Here is a 23071-nt window from a genome sequence, read left to right on the forward strand (position 1 = left end):
ATAGGCTGATATCTATGGAGCGTAGACTTTACTTAGCTGAGTGTGATAAAACGCGACTTATATTTCAATAACCTATTGACTTTAACTATATTAGACATAACTATGGATAGATAAGATCTTGTCATTAAACGGTGCAAGCAGTGTATCCATTAGTTAAAGTAAGGATAGATAGGTTATTGAAAACGGCCATTAATGACAAGATCTTATCTATCCATAGCAATGTCCAATTAGTTAAAAGCGTAAAAGGATAGATTTGTCTACCTCTAGTAAGTTAAACTAAGGAAAGTTAGGTTATTGAAAACGGCCGTAAATCAAAGACTATGCTAGCCTTACACATAAATAAGTTTTATGTAAGTAAAGTATGAGTACGCTCTATATTCAAATTCAAATACTTTTATTCAAAATAGGATGTGACATCACTTATTGAAAGTCAAAAACTACCACCCATTCCAAAAAGTATGCCTCATACCTGAGAAGAACGGGCCCAACAAACACTGCGGGCTTCTTTTTTTTTTCAAATAAATTTGTCAGATAACGAGTCATAAGAAGTCATGAAAGCAAATTCCTCTTCTATGTCACATCGACTATTTTCGGTAAAAAAAAACTTATTTAAATAATAAGCATAACTCAAAAATTAAAAATTTAATTTAAAATTTATCAATCTACTTTGAATGACACGATAAAATGCGTCAGAAGTCAGTGATAACGGAAACAAAAACCAAAACTTCAAACGACGCGGTAACGGTTATTGAGCTGTGACGTCATTTATATTAACATGAGCACTTGCCTTATTTAAGTATACTTTTATTTGTATGAATATCTTCTTAATCTCAATCGGCCTTACAAATAAACTAGGTATAAAGTTACGCCTGATAATAAACCAAGAATAAAATGTTGACTATATCGCTGACAACACTGATATTACAATGATAATTCTGAAGTTTTCCGAATCGCAGGCAGAGCCTTGCAAATAAAAAAACATTTAATTCAGAACATTATAAATCCATACATTGTTAGTAGAGTAATACTTAAATAAACGCGGTATAAGTTATGATGAATTTACCGCTACTTCGTAAAGGGTTGAGCTAATGAGAAGAAGTAGCAAGAAACTCATTGCCACTCTTTTAAGTCAAGATTTACATTTTAGTTGTTTTACAAATCATTTCAATTACAATATATGCAAAGTGACGCAACAAAAATACTCAAATGTCAAAAACTTAAAGGCTTACATGAGTAAGTAAAAAAAAGAAAAAAAAAAGTAAATTAATACTTATAAACACAAGAGTTATTGAGTATAGTAGATGCATCAATCCACACATACCGTAAATAAATAGAGGCATTATGTGAGCATTTCATAAAATAAAATATATAATAACTTTAACTTTATAGGAAATAATAATAATAGAAAAACACATTAAGCAGACCTCCCGGTAACAAGATCATCCATATTCTTGGTTTGTTCCCAGGTATAACTCTGTACCAAGTTTATTTGTAAGGCCGAATATGTTCTCGAAAATTATCATTTTTTAAGAATCCTCTTCTTTTTTGTTTTTCCCAAAAATCATATTTGATTCTATTAGGTATAGGTACTATCATGTAGTCTCTACGACTCTATCTAGACTTATAAATCATCTAAGCTACTGTACTATTATAAATCTGAAGCGGAAGTTTAAAACTCATTAACCGGTAACGGTCATTGACCTTTTAGCGCATTAAGAATAAACAAAGAGCAATAGTATGGGATATGCACATTTTTTATATTTAAATTCGATAATTATAAAAAATAATCAACGACAATTGTAACAATACCATATTTTTTATACACTTAAAAAAAGACTCAACTCGGGTCGAACATGGTATCGTACTATGTACGCACCCTTACGCCACAGTTCTATACGTGTATTGTCGCTCTTTCTCAGCGCGACAGACGCCGTTCCCATGTATTCCCAGCAGACGATAATGAGCAGGCCGCATCGCTCCCAGAACCGATAATTTCGACAAGGACCAGGGGAAGGGAGACAAAGTACGGCACACGCCCCAAAAGATGGACTTTTGACCTGATAAGCGTAGCGGAGAACCTTTAGATGCACACCAGTCGCTGTGGAAGTCTTCGAGTTCTATTTTCAGCAGTGGACGTCTTCTGGGCTTATGATGATGATTTTAATCATATGTATATATCGTATTGATTTTCCTCGTTAAATATTCATTATTGATCTCATTATTTTAATTGGACTTATAGTTAAAATACTCATGTAGAATGTATTACATTTTGTGGGAGGCTTCTTTGCACAAGATACCGTCATTATAACCACATCGGCGCCTTTTTCTGCCGTGAAGCAGTGATGTATAAGCATTATTGTGTTTCGGTCTGAAGGGCGCCGTTACTGGGCAAATGAGACTTAACATCATATGTCTCAAGGTGACGAGCGCAATAGCGGTGCCACTCAGAATTTAAATTTCAAGAATCTTGAGCGCCACTGCATTGTGATGGGCAAGGCGTATCAATTACCATCAGCTGAACGTCCTGCTCGTCTCGTCCCCTATTGTCTTAAAAATACTTTTTCAATTTTATAAGATTTAAACGAAATATCAACATTTAAAACTAACAAAAAGATAATTATTTAATTATTTATCAAAATCACAAAAAATTGTGACAATATATCACAAGAAAGTGTAGTAGTTAGAGCGCAGCGGAGACCAATCCTTTATTTAAACAATACATTTATTTATAGTCAAGTATTAACCCTGCAGTTATGAAATGTTTTATATGATTGAGTGTATTTTACTCGATAACGGTATTCTAAATTAGAGACACTTTTTATTATGTAATATAATAATTATGCACATTTTTACTGAAACTGTCCTACCCAAAACTAGGTGTAGCCTGTACTATGGGTGTCAGATTTATTACAATATTGTAAACGGTACAACCAACCCTACATTATTTGTGTTGGTCATGTGGCTAAGCTGCAAATGGGCATTTATTTTACTGGTTTTCTTTTGTTTATTCAAAATTTACATAATAAATTGAAAAATTGTTCGGTTTAAGTTTTAGAAAAGTACTAATTCAATTCAATTCTAAAAAAAAAATATTGTTATCGCTTAAAATTCGGAGATTTTTGACTCCAAAGTTTATTTTTGGGAAGCAACTTCCAAATTTTTTATTGGATATTTCAAATTATATATAAATATTCTATTCGGTTAAAAATTATCATTAAATCCTTCTTTGTGTACTGTATTTTTTGCATCGGAATATTTTTATTGCGTTATACTGTAATCGACTCCCTAAGAAACAAATTTTTGTTGATATTCAGGTATGACCGCGCCTTAATTATATATATATATATATATATATATATATATATATATATATACTATCCGGTTACATTATCTCAGGACCTGGAGCCGTATTACCAAAATCGAAATACGAAGTTTCGGTTGACGGATCGTACATTTTCCTATTGCAATAGTGTTTCGGATCCGAAGATCGATACGAAGATCGCGATTACACACTTTGCCTTCGTTTACCTTATTCTCAAATTCACTTGACATTTTTTTTTTCGTTGTTTGACATTATTATGATCATTATTACAACTTCACTTTTTACGGTTATGTCTATGCTCCCGATATGAAATCCGTCTGCACTATTCTGATCCGAAGTACTTTCGTAACAAGATTGGATTCGAAGTTCGTCATTCTTTCGTTTCGGACCGGCTTTCGATTTTGCTAATAGACCTCATGACGTCGATGACGTCACAACGTCGCTTTCGTACGGTGTGCAAAACAAGCATCACTAGGATATTAATATTAAATAAACAACGATTTATTTTTTCTTTATTATTAATTGATGTAAAGCTGTTTTGTTGTGATGCTGATTATTATTATTATAATGATAAAAAATCAGAGAAAGCACCTAAGATACAGTACAGAGTATTTATTTTTCTGACAAAACTATTACAGAACAACAGAAACTACAGAACTATTAACAACAAAAGTCAAAACATAACAACGAAAACTTCAACCACAAAGCAGTGATAGCACGAAAATATCACGACATGTACCTAACGTTAATGAAACTGCAAACCGTACTGACGCAACAGGACGAACGCGAGGGGGTGAAAGGGAAACGGGAGAGGGCAATTACGTCCCAACGGGGTCCAGAGATAATGTGGCTGTATAGTAAATATCCATAAGTCGCATTCAAAATCCTCACTTAAATATTTGGGATTCGAACCCGGGATAGCACAGTTTAGTATCACTATGGTTAGTGACTGTGCTATAAGAAAGTCATTTAAATTGACTTTTTATTGCTGCTTATTTCAAATGCAATTCACGACATAAGCGAATCATTTATTGATAATATTTTAAGAAGGACATAGAGGAAATGGCAAGATATTTCTTATTATTATAAGTAATTAAATTAGAAAAAATACTTTCTTTCATATATCAATTTATACAAACACAAAGACAACTTTAATTTTATAAACTTAAATATAATCTATTATATTATTTAATTCTTAATTAGAAGAAACAGCTGATTTTATTATTATTAACTCTGTTTGTATATTTATTAAACGTACTTAGTGTACTACAATGTGTATCCTATATGGGAAGAGAATTAAAATACATATTATATGATGTTATGGTAAATAAAATACAAGGTACCTCCTGCTACAGTATTGTCAAATGATAATCATTACATAGATAAGATAGGTAAGCAGCTATCGATCTAAATGAAATAAAAATTATGTATTTTACATCTAGAAATCACAAATAAAAAAATAACATTGTTTTTTCGCGATTGTTAAAGTGAAATAACGCCGTATTGATTTTGCGTTGGCATACTTCAATCTAATCAGATACTATATTAATAATTAATAATCGATAAAGTAGAATCGAGTGAATTCACGAGTGAAGTATCGAATAACAAATCGATTAGTAGTCGAGTGCCCACTCATTCTCCTGCAGGAATGCGTCGATTACCTCCTTCATTGTGAAGTTCGGGATGAGTTGGTCTGCTGTTAACTTCACTCTAGTTACGGGATCAAAATGGCCGACACGCTGTAAAAAAATCATCACAGTAAAGACTACAATATAAAAAATGTGTATGTGTACTTATGTAGGGACGCGAGAAGTTCTTCTTTGGCGTAATCTAACAAAAAGTCCTTAAAAAAAAATTCCTCGTGTTATTTTACGTTTGTATAAAACACAATATTATAATAAAGAAGGTATTGAATAGAACCAATGAAAATATGTATTATTATACCGCATAATTTAGTTAAAGTACGTGTAATTAAATATCGTAAAATTATTTTTAAACAATAACAAATATTAGTTTTTTATTTTTAAATCTTGTAAATTAATTGAAATCATATATTTAAATTTATTTAATTCACGTCCATTGGTTGTGGTTGAGTTGATATATTATGAGTTACAAAAGACTTGTTAGCTGAATTATGATACAAATGACTAGACCAGGTAACGTCAGGGTGTCGAAATTGCGTGACGTTGTCCGCGCGCATCGTAAAAATTCATTCTGAATTTTATCCCTAGCGCACCAAAAGAAGTACAACTTCAATAATCATAAATATAATAGTACATCAACATTTAAACGAATCATTTAAATTCATTCATGATATATCCGAATCGACCAATCGGAAAAGATGAAAGATATAAGACCAGAGAAAATAGTGCGCCATTTTGTACGTGTAACACATGCAATTAAAATGAACAGCACAATTACATCAAGAAAATATTATAGTTATTATATATGATACAAAAAGATTTTATCTAATACTTCGAGCGCGATTGCTCGTCACTTTGAGACACAATGGCCCGACCGGCCAACGCCGCAACCAGATAGGCGGAGAGCGATGTCTTTATCAAAGTTATCTCGATAACACCAGGAACAGACATAAGCGATTTATCTGCTTTTCCAACAAGATCCCAGAAAATGTTCCAAGCAAATGTATTACGAAAATCAAAAGAATTGGTAAAAACGTTTGTGTGGTAAAGGTTACTATAACATATATGACTTTATTAATCATACCACAGATTGGGAATGGAGCGACCGCCCACAGACTATTAAATAATAAGTTTAATTGTACGATATTACTTTGTAATAATATTTTTTATAAAAAAAAGCCCTCTGAGTTTCTGCGCCCGTTCTTCTCAGGTCTGAGGCATACTTTTTGGAATGTGTGGTAGTTCTTGACTTTCAATAAGTGGTATCTTGAATAAAAATATTTGAATTTGAATTGCTTCGAAAGTAATCGCCGCACCGCATGGCTCGATCAGTACATTTCGATACATTTATTCTAGTCGCTAGACCCTTCGCCATTCACACCGCGCTTTTATTAGCTATAGCGACTGTCCCGTGGCCAGGCCGTAAGACATTTAATCTTATTAGCTCAGTAATTTCTGTGGTTACGGTGCCTTTCATAACCTCTTAATTTTAGAGATAAGTTAAAATTGCAATTTTTGAACATCCTGTAGCTTACATTCTAAGTGGGTCAAACATCGGGTTCGTTGTCACCGCCCACCGGCCGAGCGAATAGACATATCGCTGTGCGTGTGCGACGGAATAGCGCGATCGAAAGATAGCGGTGTCCTGTTTTCGCATAGAGATATGAATCAGCGATGACCGGTTGAATGCGAACCTGCTCTAATGATGCTTTGCTTGTAAACTTTGTGTATGTACTTACGTAAGTTTTTTCTGTTCTTATTTTAATTATCATTACGAACTCAACTCATGCTAGCAATCCGGACAAATCTTCGTGATTTTTGGTTTGCTTTTATATTTAAATAAATTTGTAACGTTTTCAATAAATATATTAAAAAAAAACCAAAACAATAATGCTTGAATACTATTGCTTGACAGTCATTGACGTACAAATAAACTAGACTCACAATCACGCCCAAAAATTGTCTGAAGCAAAACTCTGCCTACGCGTCTATTAGGCAGACTTTTCGCACAGTTGTATTTTGACAGCGCGTTGAATACAACGCCACTCAATGACAAAGTGTTCAGTGAAAAAAAGCATATACAAACTTAAAAAGGATGAAGTGTCATATCAGAGTGACCCTTTAAATAAAAAAAAATTCTAACTCAATCATTTTACTAAATAATTACATTTTAATTGTTAAAACAATGTTCTTGCCTCGTGATTGCGTGCGAGCTTCTAATGAGCGTATACAATAGACTCTGAACATTACTGCCACGAAATAAGGTGTTAATTTGAATGAATATTTAATGCTATCTATATACCCCCTTATTCATAATGGTCAGCTAACTTAAAACAGCCGCTAAGGAGTGTTTTTTCTCATTCTGACTTAGGTCAATAGAAGAAGACAGAGTGAGAATTAGCAATGCTTTAAGTTAGCAGACTATTATGATTAAGGGGGATTATATATTCGTAGATACAACGCCACTCGGACCTTTTTGAAGACCTTTTACCAGGCAATTGTGAATCTTGTTGTACGTCAGTGTTGATAGTAGAAAACGCACCATAGCGGTAAAGAACTTGGCGGCATACTCTTTTGTAGAAGGAAGGGTCTCTTTTAATGAAGGTGTACGCGCTATTATTGAAGGTACCCATGTCGTATCGTCCCGGAAACACCGCACAAGGAAACTCAATCCACAGCTTGGTAGTACGTGGTAGAAAGTTTCTTGAAAACCGCACTCAGGAGGAACTCTGCCAAGAACCGTCCCACTGGTGAAACAATAAATTACCTCAAGATGTTCTTCAATGTCCTTCCTCTCGTATGTGATGCCACTTGGTGTTATCACGGGCTCGTTGAGAATTTCAAAACTTATTTTGCCGCAGAGGTAATCAGGCACGTCGCGCTTCTGCAACAGAAAAGTTAAAGAGTTCGTAATTTGTTTTTTACCCTAACCTAAGAACAGTTTCCGTTTAATGGTAATTTTTTTTTCTATGCCAATTTCAATGATCTAAGATTAGATCAAGTAGATTGTAGGAAAACATTATTCTATTCTTTTAAGGGTCGTGTGATAATAATGAGCAGTTTGACATAGTTAGAAAACTGTATAACCATACTAGCTGAACTGACAGACGTTTTCTGTTCATAATTAAAAAAAAAGCTCTAATTAATTCATCATCTAAGGCCTAAGCCAAGGAAAGAAATAAAATCTAAACGTATTTCTGAATTATCAAAAAAAAGGGCGGTATTAATTTTTTCGGTCTCTTTAGAAAATTTACCAGAGGAGGTTTTAATCATTTGAAAATATTACTGGCTATGTGAGTGTTGTAGTGCATAAAAAAGTTTATTCTAAATTCAAATTTAAGACAGTCGCGCAGTTGCCATCCAGTCCGTGGCCCTAAGTTACTCCACGAGCACAGAGTTGTAGACTTAGATTCGCTGAAAATTGTGCGACGTGGACTCAAGAGGACTGGGTTAGAGAATTATTCTCGGATGAATCGGTGATAACCGATGTCGACGAATACTGCGAAGGCAAGGGGATCGTTTCGCAGAAGTTTGCTTTGAAGAAATAACCCCTTATGGTGGAGACTCAGTTATGTTTTGGGCAGCGATTAATGTATTGGACCCTACGGAGTTGGACTTCACAGAAAACGGCACTTTGAATGCATACCGGTACATATCAGATGTCCTAATTCCGTACGTACAACCCGCATTAACGGTTCTTGGAGAAAATTTGATTATAATGGACGAGAACACTCGCCGCTCACCGTTCTGGGGATGTGGAAGCTTTTAATCAAGATTAGGGATTCATCGTTTGGATTGGCCAGCTCGAAGTCCCGACCTCAATCCCTGGGACCACCAGCTAAGGAATGTAGTTGCTGAATGTAGTTCCAGTGGGAGCGTCTTCCACAAGAGACAATTAAGAATAGCATCGATAGCATACCCGGCCGAATACAGGTCATTTTAACAAGAGGTAGTCACACTCGATATTAAACTTTTTACTTTTATGTTAATAAAACACATAAGATTTTGGCCTGCTTTTTTATTTAATGAATACGCAATTAGTTTTTTAGACTCTGAGATCATTTTTCATTAATTCTATCAAAATGTAATGACGAAATCGACAGAAACTACTTTATTTAAAGTAAATTAATATCTTACCCTCCTTCGGTCGTCAATCTTCGAGAAAAGGTTATTCAACTCACTGCTGTAGTTATTCTGCAACAAAACATTAATGATTATATATAGGTACATACATACACAATAATATAGGTGTTTTTGCGACTTGGCACACGTGTTAAAGGCATTTATTTTCTCAAAATTGATTCCTTTAGAATTCTTTTTGATGTCATTTATTATACTACTAGATACTACTACCGCTTCGGAAACAAATGGCGCTCTGAGAGAGAACAAGCGGAGCAAGAAACTCTCCCAGTATTCTTTTTTTGCGCTCTCTTCAATAAAAATATACAATATTGTACAGTCATTTCTATCGCTATAAAATAATCACAATCTAGTCCCAGGCTGTCCGATCATTTAGATATTCAGCAGTGGCGTAATAGGATTTACGACAGAGCCATTTTTTTATATGCCTTCTTGCTCCCACTTATGGGAGTCTATTATTTTGAACGGCCTACCAAAGTACCTACTTCACGGCCCACACTATTTCTAGACTTCGCTGGAACGTAATGCCTCCTCCCGTATCCATTTCACGCCCTCGCTCGTACTGTTGCGTCAGTACGATTTGTAGTTTCATTACCGTTAGGTACATGTCGTGATATTTTCGTGCTATCATTACTTTGTTTTTGAAGTTTTTATTGTTACATTTATATTCTGTTTTTTTTTAATCTTAATTTATTTATAGAGGGTATGACCACAGAGTTAACATGCCACCCTCATAATGATACAATTAACAAAAATGAACACATTTTATAATATCTCCTATCCAAACCAACGTTTTTACTTCTGTTGTTAATGGATCTCTGGTTTCTGTTGTTTTGTGTCGCTATAATAGTTCTGTGAGAAAAATAAATACTCTTTGTACTCAGACGGTTTCATTGGTTTTTCATTATAATAATAATAGTAAAGAAAAAAAATGACAGAAAAGACTCAAATGGAAATGGACACGGCACATGATAAGAGGAAAAACAAATGGAACATAATTGTAACCTTAATTGTAAAAGTTACTTTAAAATACATAAAAGGGCCTCCGTCTCCTCATAGTTTTTGGTCATTATCCATCTTGTTACAACTTCTTTACAGTCATAATAATTTTCGGATATATATTTACGTGTTTATTGACAATGTTGTAAAGTTGTGTAGATTTATTTAAGAATTGATTTTGCGCAAAAGCAGATTTAGTTAATGAACTTATAAATATCCTTCCACTTCTTCTTTTTGTCTTAACATTACTATCATAAGCTAAATTTTTATGCACTTTTAGAATTGTGAGTACTATGTATAATTTCCTTACAGTTAATAGTTGACTTTCTTCTTATAGTTTTTGTGTAAAAGATCTAAACGACTTATAATACATAACTTTAATCAAAGCTCGTTGTGATCTTCATAATGTGGTGACAATTTGGATATGTCAATGTGTGCCTTAGGTAATTCCAAGCATTGCTATTTTTTATTAATATAAGAGGGGGCATACGGACAGTACGTTCATATGAAGGAATTTGGTGAAGCAACTGCCCATGGAGATCCGCAACACCATGGAACAAAAGATGATGCAAGAGATGGGTATCTCTGGTGTATGCTTTTATCTTGAAGGTCCCTAAATCGTATCGGTTCGGGAACGAATATGAGTTACTTATAGGCCTTCGATCCGTGGAATGTTTTGACTTAAGCTGATTTCGTAAGCAAAAACGTGAAAGATTTGATTTATTCTAATTTCATATAGAAAGCTCATAGTCACTCAAATGGCAATGGAGGGAGCTATCCTCGGAGGTTACCTGCGAGATTGAATTGGAAATAAGGAGATCCGTAAGATAACTAAAGTCACCGACATAGACCAGATGATTGCGAAACTGAAGTGGCAGTGGGCAGAGCACAAAGCTCGAAGGACAGATGGCTATTAGGGCAGCAAAGTCATTGAATAGCGACCACGTAGGTACTGGGGGACGCAGTGTAGGCCCCCCACAAGATGGACCTACGATCTGGTCAAGATCGCCGGCATACGTTGGATGACAGCAGCGAAGGACCGATCGTCGTGGAAATCTTTAGGGGAAGCCTTTGTCCCGCAGTGGACGTATTTTGGCTGAATTTGGTAAGATTCAAAATTTCATTTGAGTCAAGAGAAAATACACACTCAAGTAGCTTGTACGGTACGCGCTTATAAATAATATTTTTGAGGGTTAATTTCGGTACTGACCTAATACGGAATTATTACATCTGCAATGCTATTGTGTCTAGAGTGATAAAAGGTATCCAGCATGAAAGAATGGTCGCATAACTTGATGAAAAGTAAAGACCAGCCGCTCATGGTAACGGCATAGCGGAGGTTAAGAAATACTTTGGCAGCTTTTGAGGTGCTAGAAGTTTGATGGTACCTAAGTCGTATCGAGTCGAGAATTTTTCAGGCAGCCGGCATAACGGCACGTCTTGGCGCAACAAGAATACCGACCTGCATGGCCGATTGTTGCGTGATGACGACTCGCCTACGACATAATTCCCGCTCCGGCAAATAAACGATTATGTACAATATCGTGTGTCTTCTACTGCAATTATCACGGGGAGTGTTCCGAAGAGCTGCCGACGAATTCAACCTTCGCACGACACGCCACAAACTAAGATATCATCCACACCATCTGATCTGTGGCGTTCCTCCACTATACGATTTTCAAGGAACGTACAACAAAGCTGTGGAATGATCGATACAACATGGAAAACTCAAAAAAAAGCGCGTACACCTTCCTTAAAGGCTGACTCCTGTGATTCCTCAGGTGTTGCTAGAGAATGTGGGCGGCGGTGAGTACTTTATTTCAGGTGACCCGTACGCTCGTTTGTTCTCCTAAACAAACGGTAGCGGCGACACGAAACCCATCTTTTACAATATTAATTGCATTTCTACCTAATGGTTACTTAATTAAATAAATTTAAAGTATAACCGGCAGTTCTTTCTTGATAATGCTGCTATCTAAGAGTGCTTAGTTGAGAAGTATACCGAATAGCATACCTATAATAATATACAGCTTAATGAGCACAACCGTTTGTGATACAAAGTAGTTAAAATCTAATGTAAGTGTTTCGTTATGTAATAATTCGCCAGCAATAATTGTATCTATATGCCGTTCTGTTGACGATATTAGACCAGTGACGTCACGTTTAATAAGATTAGTGACGGGGGCATAGTGGCGTGATTCAGTCAATAAATTTCCGACACGGATTTGCGGCAACTGAACTTCTATTTGACGACACATATAAACCAGTGGAATCCAATCCAAGATATGGAAAACGATATAGAGGGAGACAAACGATACGATTGGAAGATGATTTCAAAAAGATACAACAAGAAACAACTTACGACAGAAATATCTGGAGGAGGCCTAAAACGAATGAATGAAAATGTTTGTTCAGAGTCATGGATGTTTATTTGTAGTTTGTAATATATGGTTAAGTATATATATCGTATTAAATATACCGTCGTCTGGCACTCATAGTTCAGTACCCAATATTCCTAAGTGGGGGCTATATAATTTGTGTGAAATGTCGCATTTTCTAATACCACAAAGATAAAATGTATTAAAATCGTTATAAGCAAGCCCGGCTTTAGTAGAAGGCAACCGATCCTGGCCACAATGAAGACTTCAGAAAAAATCAAATTTAGACTAATAAACAACTTTTCCTTTAGTATTTTTTTTCGCATCCGCATTTGATCCCTGACGACATAATAATGTAAGTTGACTAAATTTCCATATTGGGGACAAGGGATATTATTTAGTTGACCCATTATAAGACATTTTTTATCTTAGGCTAGGGTTACTATGGATGCGAGTTCTGACGAAAATTTGTTCTGACGAGTTCTGACGGATTCGTCAGAAGAAACAAACGCCTGGTATTCAATGACAGTGTTAACACTGGCAACGACGTACGCGTCAGAACATGCACGACGTCGTCAAAACCACTCGAGCGTTCAAACGAGTTTGATTTTTTCGCACGACCTGCGTCTGCGAATTTCGAGTGATTTGGTTTCCACCATGGAAATCAGTCTCGTGTACGAGAACAGGTGTTTGTGGGATATGAGAGACAAAATTTACATTAATTAGGTACATGAGCAATTAGAATTAATGTTTACATTTTATCTATCAAGAACATGACTTGTAGAGCTATAGATTATTACAGTAGGTTGTATTGAAACGAAATCTCACCTTCTGGACTAACAAAATAATTTTTCAAGGTGTATCTAGGTCTCATTCGAGAAAATGAAAGAAATGAAAATAAAAAAATCAAATTCATCAAATTCGTCCATCTTCGCTGTACGGCAGAAACGAACTGACTATCAGAATAACAGAAAACGCGCACAGTGTAAACGTCTTGTTCTGACGAGGATTTCGGACGTACTCGTCAGAACTCGCATCCATAGTAACCCTAGCCTTAGTCATCAACAGAATTGTATATTGTTGATGTAGTTTTTTTATACAGAATCACAGTTTTTTGTTTCATTATGCAAACAATTATGTTGTGAAATAATTTCTCGATGTACTTTTTCCAGAACAACAGAATTTGGGTGTTTTCAAGGATAGATCGAATAGGCATCTAGCTACAGATACTTCAAGTCATCATCACGCAGCGCTGTGTTCATGTGCTTGTAAATATGCAACTTTAATGTGTGTGACACTCGACGGTTAATGGTCTGACGACGGCTCGCGTCACTGTCACACAGATCAAAGCTGCATAATTACAAGCACACCCACACATAGCGCCGCGCGCCAAGATGACTTGAAGTATCTGTACTATAAATGGTCCTTCTGAATTGATTATAGGTTGTTTGAGACAAAGGGAATGTCATTAAAAAAACTTGACTTTCAAGGATGCAGTAACCGAGCAAAAACGGAAAGTAATAGAGCAAAAACGGAACCATATTGCAAAGACTCCGCTGTTCGTCAGTCTGTCTGTGTGTCTGTCACCAGGCTGTATCCCATGGACCAAGATAGTTAGACATTTGAAAATTTCACAGATGATTATTTCTGTTGCTGATATAACAACAAATACTTAAAAAAAAAACAGATTAAATTTTTTTTTTTTTTAATAGTATAAAATATGCTGAGATGGTTTGGCTAGGTCGAGAGAATGGATGAAGAACGATTGACGGATAAAGTACATAAGGCCAGTGTGAATGAAAGTGTTGGAAGTTTCGAGACCAAATCAGGGACGTCTTGAAAAAGGCCAGGTCAAGAGTACCTTAAACCGAAGAGCCTGTATGAAAGGAATAATGAAAGTGGACGAAGCGAAACAAGTATGTAAGGACCGTAGCAAGTGGAAAGAAGTGGTCTCTGCCTACCCCTACGGGAAAGAGGCGTGGTTATATATATTATGTATATTTATGGACAGTTCTCTTCATTATCGAGTACACTTCAAACAGTTAATCATATGCTAGCAGTAATAATGTTCTATACACATATAATAAGGTCATATCATTCGCAGTCTTTTAACGGAACGGCAAACGTGTGCTTAAATACAATGTAAGCCTACATAGAAGATGAACACTAGATTCGCTGTCAGCGTGTGTAAAAGAGATAGCAATAGCACACGAGTAAATAAGCGATACATAAGCTTCTTGAGCGGGCAAAATTGTTACATATTTTGTTAGGGTTGTCACAAAAGAAAAGATAAATTAAACAAAAGAATTGTCTTTATAAATATTTCTTTTAAATTACTGGATTTGCCATATTATGTTCGTAATAAGTAGAGCTCGTGAGAAGAACATACAAGAAACTTAACAGCCACTTTTTTCAATCAAATAGAGTATTTTACAATGGCTGTAATATAAATAACAAATTAGTTTGTAAAGTGCTGCATCCAATATATGAGAGTCGTACTTAAATAATATAAATTAGATCGTAAAAAGTATAAATATAAATTATCGTATATTTGATGCATCAACCTTTAGAGCTCGAACTCATTATTTGTGTAAGGGTGCTTCGTGAACATGATGGTCGTGATTACGGTCACAATTAGTAATTGCGTCCAACAAGTACAATGATTCATTAACTATAACAGGTCGACCTGACACCACAAGTAGCACCCGTTCACGAGTTGGCGCATGGACAAGCCATCGCTTCCTTCGCACATATTTGGTGGAAGTAGACGACCCGGCACACGAACCCATCGCAAGCGTTTGTTCATCGGTATTAAATAGACCGAGATACATGATTTTAAACAATAAACATCTATCAATAAATTTACAAATTATCTATTCTAACTATATTTATTTAATAATATTGGATTTTTTTATCATTTTATTTTTTATGTTGTGGTACATATACTACTGACTCTAATATAAAGTTTTTTTTAGAAATCTAACGAGAAACACTCGCATGGCATACCAAAGACACAATTTTTAATACTTTTAAGTATTTCATTGCCAACATTGAGAATATTTATTTCAAAATCGAAATATTCGCGAAACTTTTGCTCGAGCAATGCAGTAAATGCGATAAAGTTAAAAAAAAATAAGAGCCATGTATTGATGATAACCTTACATTAAAAATGTTTTTTTTAGCTTATGCTTAAACAAATATTAAAAGTCTCATGGTGGTGTTACTAGAGGAGTTCCCTCGTGAGGAGACAGTCTTATCTACAGCTGCAGTTCATGGTGAAGATCATTTATGGCAAACGAAATAAGGAAAACTAAAAGCTGTCTCTTTCCAGCTTTTGGCGAGTCAACAACTCCTGAACATGCCTCGTGTAGATACGAAACACGTGTCAAAGTAGTTTTTTGTGATGATTGGCAGAATTAACACTAAATATAATAATTTAAAAAAAAATACAATGTTTCACGTCCTACTAACTAATAAGGTGTTCCCTCTTAAGGTGACAATTATCACTTCAGCAACAGTTCGTAGTAAAAACGTCATTAGAAGAACATCGAAACTAAACTTACATACAAAATTTCAGGACTGTACTACCAACCGTTGAAGAGTTCCTTATTGCAGACATAATCCTGGCTGCAGCGTCAGATTATGTATAGCATCATAATATTGAATTGCAAACGAAACTTTGCAGGTGTACAAAATTTTAACTCAATCAGATATCATTAAGTATAATAAACATTACTGACATTATTCAAATTTAATACCTACATAGTTAAATACCAACCAACCCACAAACAGATGTTAAGTAAAACCTTGGAATAATAATTAAATGGTAAAATGCCAAAAATTTTGCCCTGTGCTTCCCCGGGGCGTAAAAAGAATAGGGTATTCCCAGGCCCTAGGGTGTCGTAAGAGGCGACTACGGGCTTATTGAAAGTGGGAGAGTCACGCTACCGTCTTTTGACGTCAGCACAATCGGGCCAGACTCGTCCGGGTTACTTACCACACTCGCACAGAATACCGGCGTGAAGTAGCGGCCTAGTGCCGCTATGTTTCGCATAGGTTAGTGTCGAGGACCGTTCGCAGGAGGCCATTCGCGTTGCGTAGAGACGTCGCTTCATTGTGTGTCTTCTACCGCATTTATCACGGGGAGTGTTCCGAAGAGCTGTTCAACCTGATTCCTGCCGCCGAATTCCACCTTCGCACGACACGCCACAAATTAGGATATCATCCCCACCATCTTGATGTGTGGCGGTCCTCCACAGTGCGGTTTTCAAGGAGCATTCTTCCACGTACTACAAATCTGTGGAATGAGCTTCCATGTGCGGTGTTTCCGGGACGATACGACATGGGTACCTTCAAAAAAAGCGCGTACACCTTCCTTAAAGGCCGGTAACGCTCTTGTGATTCCTGTGGTGTTGCAAGAGAATGTGGGCAGCGGTGATCACTTAACACCAGGTGACCCGTACGCTCGTTTGTCCTCCTATTCCATAAAAACAGAAAAAAAAATGGTAAAATAATACCGTGACACACCTTTCCCATAAACAAAATAATCGTACAAATATAAATATTAACAAATATTTACTTATATACAGTACAGTAAACAAACATATTAATAGTATAATATCAATTTTTATGTTAAAATCTCTCGTTTACTCTTAATACCAAACTAATTTATGTCTCTGTCATATTATTATTGATATTTTATTGACACATCTTCTATCTACGATCTAAGCACACTCTTCTCCTAGCAGCCGTTTTCAATAATGTATCTCTAGTTATGGATATATTGCTTCACCATTAATTCACAAGATCTTATCTATTCATAGTTATGTCTATTATAGTTATAATAATAATAATATTGACACACTTCTTACACAAATTATCTTGCCCCAAGTTAAGCATATATAGCCTGTGTTATGGGTTACAAGGCAACAATATATTTAATACAATATACTTACTTAAACATACATAAATTCATATGAACATACATAAATAGATTTAAACATCCATGACTCGGAAACAAACATCCATATTCATTATATAAATGCTTGCACCTACCGGGATTCAAACCCGGGTCCTATAGCTTAGTAGGTAGGATCGCTAACCACTCGGCTATACAGGCCTTCAATAGTCCAATGCTTTATGTTGATAGGTTATAAATGCAAGTAAGAGTAAAAGGATAGATTTTTCTACATCTAGTAAGTAAATCTAATGATAGATATATTATTGAAAACAGCCTTTAATCGTGTGTCAACTGTCACTGTCCAAGTCGGATTCTAAATTCAACATAATATAATATGTAATTTGAACTGAATAAATGTTTTACATTGCTGCTTATTGACCAAGAATATTTTAAACAACTGGAGTATATCCGTCAATGTATAGATATAGCAGTTGAATCTTATTATGGCTTAATTTGTGACATGTTCCATATTCCGGCTTTGTTTTTATGTGACATGATTTGTCTATATGTACAGAACCTCATTACCTTATCAGTGTGGGAGGGGGCCACAGATCTGACAATTGAGATGAAATATTGATGCGGTTGAGAAGACCAGATAATATAATTAAGAATATTAGCCAAATATTGCCAATAAATGAATTTCTGTTGTTGTGCAAGTATTATGGTATTATTTTTTTTATTTGAGAGGCGGGCAAACGAGCCCTTGGATGTTATATGGTCACCGACGCCCACATTCTTTTGCAACATCAGAGAGATAACAGTAGCGTTGCCGGCCTTTTAGAAAGGTGTACGCGCGAGGTTTTTAGAGGTACCCATGTCGTATCGTCCTGGAAAAACTGCACAAGGACACTCTTTCCACAGCTTTGTTGTATGTGAAAGAAAGTTCTTTGAATCCCCACTGTGGAGGAACGCCACACGATGGTGGGTGAAAAAAGGAAAAACACACTTTCTAGAAGATGCCGTAGCTAGTAAAATCCTGGGCTAGTGACACTTAACATATTGTCTCGTGAAAAGGGCAAATGTGATGCTGTCCAAAATTTTATTTTTACCTACAACCCTGAACCGAAGAAGGAATTGAAATGCCCAACACAAATACAAGACAGTATGTACAAGAGATAATATAATGTTAATAAATGTTTCGCTAGGCAGGGTGGGCAGTTTTTGAGATACTTACTCTGTTCCTCTAAAAAAATTTGTCTAATATATACATATACAAATATAATACTTACACATTCTTCCTCCACTTTTGATATCTTGTTGTTAGCATCTTCTTCGCTAACATTTTCTACCTTTATTGTTTCTATTCTGCGCTGCATATCTTCGCTGATTAATCTAAAAGATAGATTTAAGTAGATTATTAAAATAACAGTGCAAACACGATTTTAACTGACCAAGAAATATTTGTCAAAAATATTTTTAATAGTAACCTGCCTTTATATTTCAATGTATCATAAAACCAGAACAAAAATTTCTTTAAAGTTAAAGGAACTACCTATAATAATAAGTTTCAGGAATTTTAAAGATTTCACTAATGTAAAGTTTTATGAAGACAATAATTTATACCTATTTAAATATGTTTGCAATTCAATTTCCTGTGATATTCTCTTTTCCTCTTGCACATTCCATCTCTTTTTTCGGGCTATCCGAATTTGTGCAGCTATGTCATCTCCAAAATTCAATTTTTGCTCACGGGCTAAGTCACTAGCTGTAATTATACAATGATTGAATATTTAATAGCATAGAACTAGTTTTATAGATATTAGAAAGAACATGCAATAATATAATAAGAAAATTACTAAAGTGGATTCCTGGTAATCCGACTCCTGTCTAATCGGGCACCTCCTATAATCTGACACACCTACTTTACCACAAATATTATATTTTAGAAAATCTTCACTAATGTATGTAATGCATGATTGAATAATTTTCCACACACCACAACTTCACTGAATTCAATTTCAATGTGTTGTTTTTATACTGATTGCTCAGATTTTACTATAAATGTAGATACATTAATTGTAGTTTACATAAAAAAAAAAAATTGATCTGTAATTTGTAAAAAAAGACAAAATTATGTAAGTAAGATAAAGAAGTAATCTATTTGTGGCAATTGTTAGTTTTGTTAGATGTAAACTCTACTAAAAATATCTTATTTTTGTTGGATTCGTAAACGCGTTCTTAACATAAAAAAATATGGTCTATATCGAGGGGTCTTAGGCATCAGAGAATACAACCATTCAATAGTCCGACACTTCCCTACAAAATGATTGTCAGATAACTGAGAATCCACTGTATTACAATTATAAAGGTTTAATAGTTATTACTCTTTAATCTTTAGAATATCAAAGTGTCACCACCCGCACTTGGAATTGTGTTAGCAATGACATTATAAGTATATAATATCATTATATATATATAATGTCAAGAAAATACATAAAGGAGGGGTTTAAGTATGAAATTACAAGTTTCGCATATTAATATTAGTACTGTCTATATAAATTTAAAATACAACTACTTTGGTGCAAATTTTTTAGTAAAACTTTTTACACAAGATAGCTAGATCATTCTAGATTTAAAAATGTGGAATATTGGATTGCTACACTTTCAAATGTTTTGTTTTGAAATGAAAGATGGATTGGAAATAGATGTATTTTTTTTTAAATGTTCTGGGGTTGCAGGTTATCTACACTAGTATATTCTATGATATAGTATATTTTAACCCCCTTATTCATAATAGTCTGCTATTTTAAAGCATTATTAATTCTCACTCGTCTTCTTCTATTGACCTAAGTCAGAATGAGAAATAACACTCCTTAGTGACTGTTTTAAGTTATTGTTTAGATTGATCATTTAGCATCTATTTATAACTAAATGCCCTGACAGACTTCCTTCTGTAAAAAGTTAATAGTAAAAATTACATAGATATAACATATTTCCCATTATTTGTGCCTCAACAAAGTTTCTATTTCTTAGACTGTAATACTTTATAAACTTAGTGATACTCATTCTAATTTTTTATGGTTTATGATATTTTTGTTAATATATTTATAATTATTATTATAATAAGCCTTAAATACCACACATTATACTTCCTATACAATATATATGGAGAAGTAAATAAATAATTCTAGTAACTAGAATATAATTGAATATTCCTGAACTCTTGTTTTCAATATTACCTGTGAAAACGTTGTTCTGGAAAATCAGCGAAAAATCTGGTTATATGAATAATGTTCATTAAAATTCAGTTATGGCAATACATCCAAACAGGACCATCAACATAATTCATCCATAATTCAACATTCAGCCATAAATCATTTAATTATTAAGTTTGAAATTTAGATGGGTTTATTTGTCAAAAATATCTGTAATATATATATATATATATATATATATATATATATATAAAATATAAAAAGGTATGATTGACCCTGACCTAGATTAACATTGAGATAGGAGAATCATAATAACAATCATATTTTTACCTCTGTGAAGATGTTTGATGGCCTCATCATAGCACTCAAGTTCAACCAGAGCTTGTCCTAAAAAGAAGTGGCCCTTGACTTGATTGTTATCCAGGTCTAAAGCGCGTCGACAATCTTGGCATGTAGATTCCCACTTCTTCATTTTCAACTGACATAGTGCACGATTCGTGAAATATGTAGCGACTGACGGATTTTTTATCTACAAATTGGTACCTATATGAAATAAAATATCTCATAATAGGGTGAAGTAAAGTTACATTTGTTTGTTATACTTACGATTGCTTTGGTATAACAATTCATAGCATCCTCAAATTTCCGTAAGGTAAATAATCTATTTCCTTGTTCTTTCAGCTCTTTGTCACTCAAATTTGCAGTGGAATACGTCGTATGTTTGCTCATTTTTTTTTAATTTAATTTGAACTCGAGTTAGCACACTAAATCAGGTATTTCATTGCAAAAAATCAATGAGATTTCAGGGAATCACGTACCCTAAACATTCACCACGCTTATAATGTTCTAGAAAATACAAAAATAGCTAATATGATATCCGTTTTCAAAGGTGATGTAGTATTTTGAGACTATAACTAACAATGAAATCAATCGCGTAAATCTTGTATTTCGAATTTGACAATTTAACGTTGACATTTGAATGTGACAACTCACAATAATAGCTAGCAAAATAGCAACATCAATGATCAATACTTAGATTGCGGCTTTTGGACTAGCATCCCGTGCCACTAAATAAATTAAAAAAATATTTAAAGGATTGGTCACCACTGCGCTCCGACTAGATACGTAGTAGTAGTAGGCGTAGTCGCAAAGTGCAGCAACTAAAACTATGCCAAGTGGACGTACACGACCACGAGACGTTGACGTGCCAAGTTATGTCAATAAAGATTTTTTTTTATAATTAAATCTAAAATCGGGTTTCGTAGTAAAATTTATAATAATAATACTACTAGAAATAAAAAAGACACTCGGATCACATATTATCATCACTACCTAAGTATTTTGTATTTGATTAATTTCAATGTAAAGTAACACGAAGCGTATGTTACAAAATTTGAAAAATACCATTGAGCGTCAAGACCTCAGATGCCACGCACACTTATGCATCTAATAGTTGCCGTAATAAAAAAGCTATTGTTCTTAGGTAGGTAGTGCTTATATCTAGTTAAAGCACAGTAGAGACCAATTCTTAATCTAAGATTCAATACTATATTATCTTCATATTGTACTATTATAAATTCTTTGACTATATTCAGATTTCAGAGGCGCGTTCAATTTCGTACCTGGCTTCTTTAAATAATAATGTATCTTCTAAAAACCTAAATATTCAAAAAATATATAAACACATATATTATAACTTCATCAAATATTACGAGTAAAACGCCACCATTTTATTTCAATTCCTACAGCTTTCGTAAGAATACGCTAAAATACAAAAAAAAAAGATTTTAAAGTGTCACTTGGCTAGGCATTATGCATTCTTTAAACTATAATATAGACTATTATATAGATTCAATGACGTTCTAAACATACGTACATATCATTCGCAGTCTTATAACGGAACGGCAAAAGTGTGCTTAAAAGACAATGTAAGCACACTTTTCTCCTTAGTATTGTGTCAAATGTGTGTCAATCAACAAGCCTAAGTATGCTATAAAAAGTGCTTAAATAATACATTTAATAATAATAAAAAAAAGGATGGTGTGACTTATCATCGGTAAGGTTATTTTATTTATAAAATATTGATATGCAAAAAGCGGAAGTAATTTAATAAAACGAATATTTTTTCATCAAATATGGTACAATATTATTGACAAGCCCCAGACAAGACCCGCTTGTCAGAATGGGACAAATGAAAGGACACAGTCAGTAATGAAAACAACAGAGTCGCTATTTTTAACCGACTTCAAAAAAGGAGGAGGTTCTCAATTCGTCGGAATGTTTTCTTTTATGTTTGTTACCTCAGAACTTTCGACTGGGTTAACCGATTTTGATAATTCTTTTTTGTTTTTGAAAGCTGGTGTTTCCTGTGTGGTAGTAATTTGGTCCAGATCCAGATCAGGCTTAAATTTGCTATAAGTATTTGCGCAACAAATTTAAGCGGTAACTGATTTCAATAATTGTTTTTTTATTGA

The 23071-nt window shown here is 34.4% G+C and overlaps 1 protein-coding gene across 1 annotated transcript; it reads right to left on the reverse strand.

Moving 5' to 3' along the window:
• Positions 1 to 3817: 3817 nt before the first annotated feature.
• On the reverse strand, positions 3818 to 21527 carry LOC126978638 (E3 ubiquitin-protein ligase CHIP). The gene is made up of 7 exons (XM_050827630.1): positions 21204 to 21527; positions 20928 to 21126; positions 19006 to 19147; positions 18672 to 18774; positions 9103 to 9159; positions 7733 to 7849; positions 3818 to 5061 (listed from the first exon to the last, which is right to left on the reverse strand). The coding sequence occupies exons 1-7, from the start codon at positions 21324 to 21326 to the stop codon at positions 4936 to 4938; spliced, it is 867 nt and encodes a 288-aa protein (XP_050683587.1). The 5' UTR covers positions 21327 to 21527; the 3' UTR covers positions 3818 to 4935.
• Between the last annotated feature and the right edge of the window lie 1544 nt (positions 21528 to 23071).

The sequence above is a fragment of the Leptidea sinapis genome, chromosome Z (assembly GCF_905404315.1).
Source record: "Leptidea sinapis chromosome Z, ilLepSina1.1, whole genome shotgun sequence".
Taxonomy (NCBI): domain Eukaryota; kingdom Metazoa; phylum Arthropoda; class Insecta; order Lepidoptera; family Pieridae; genus Leptidea; species Leptidea sinapis.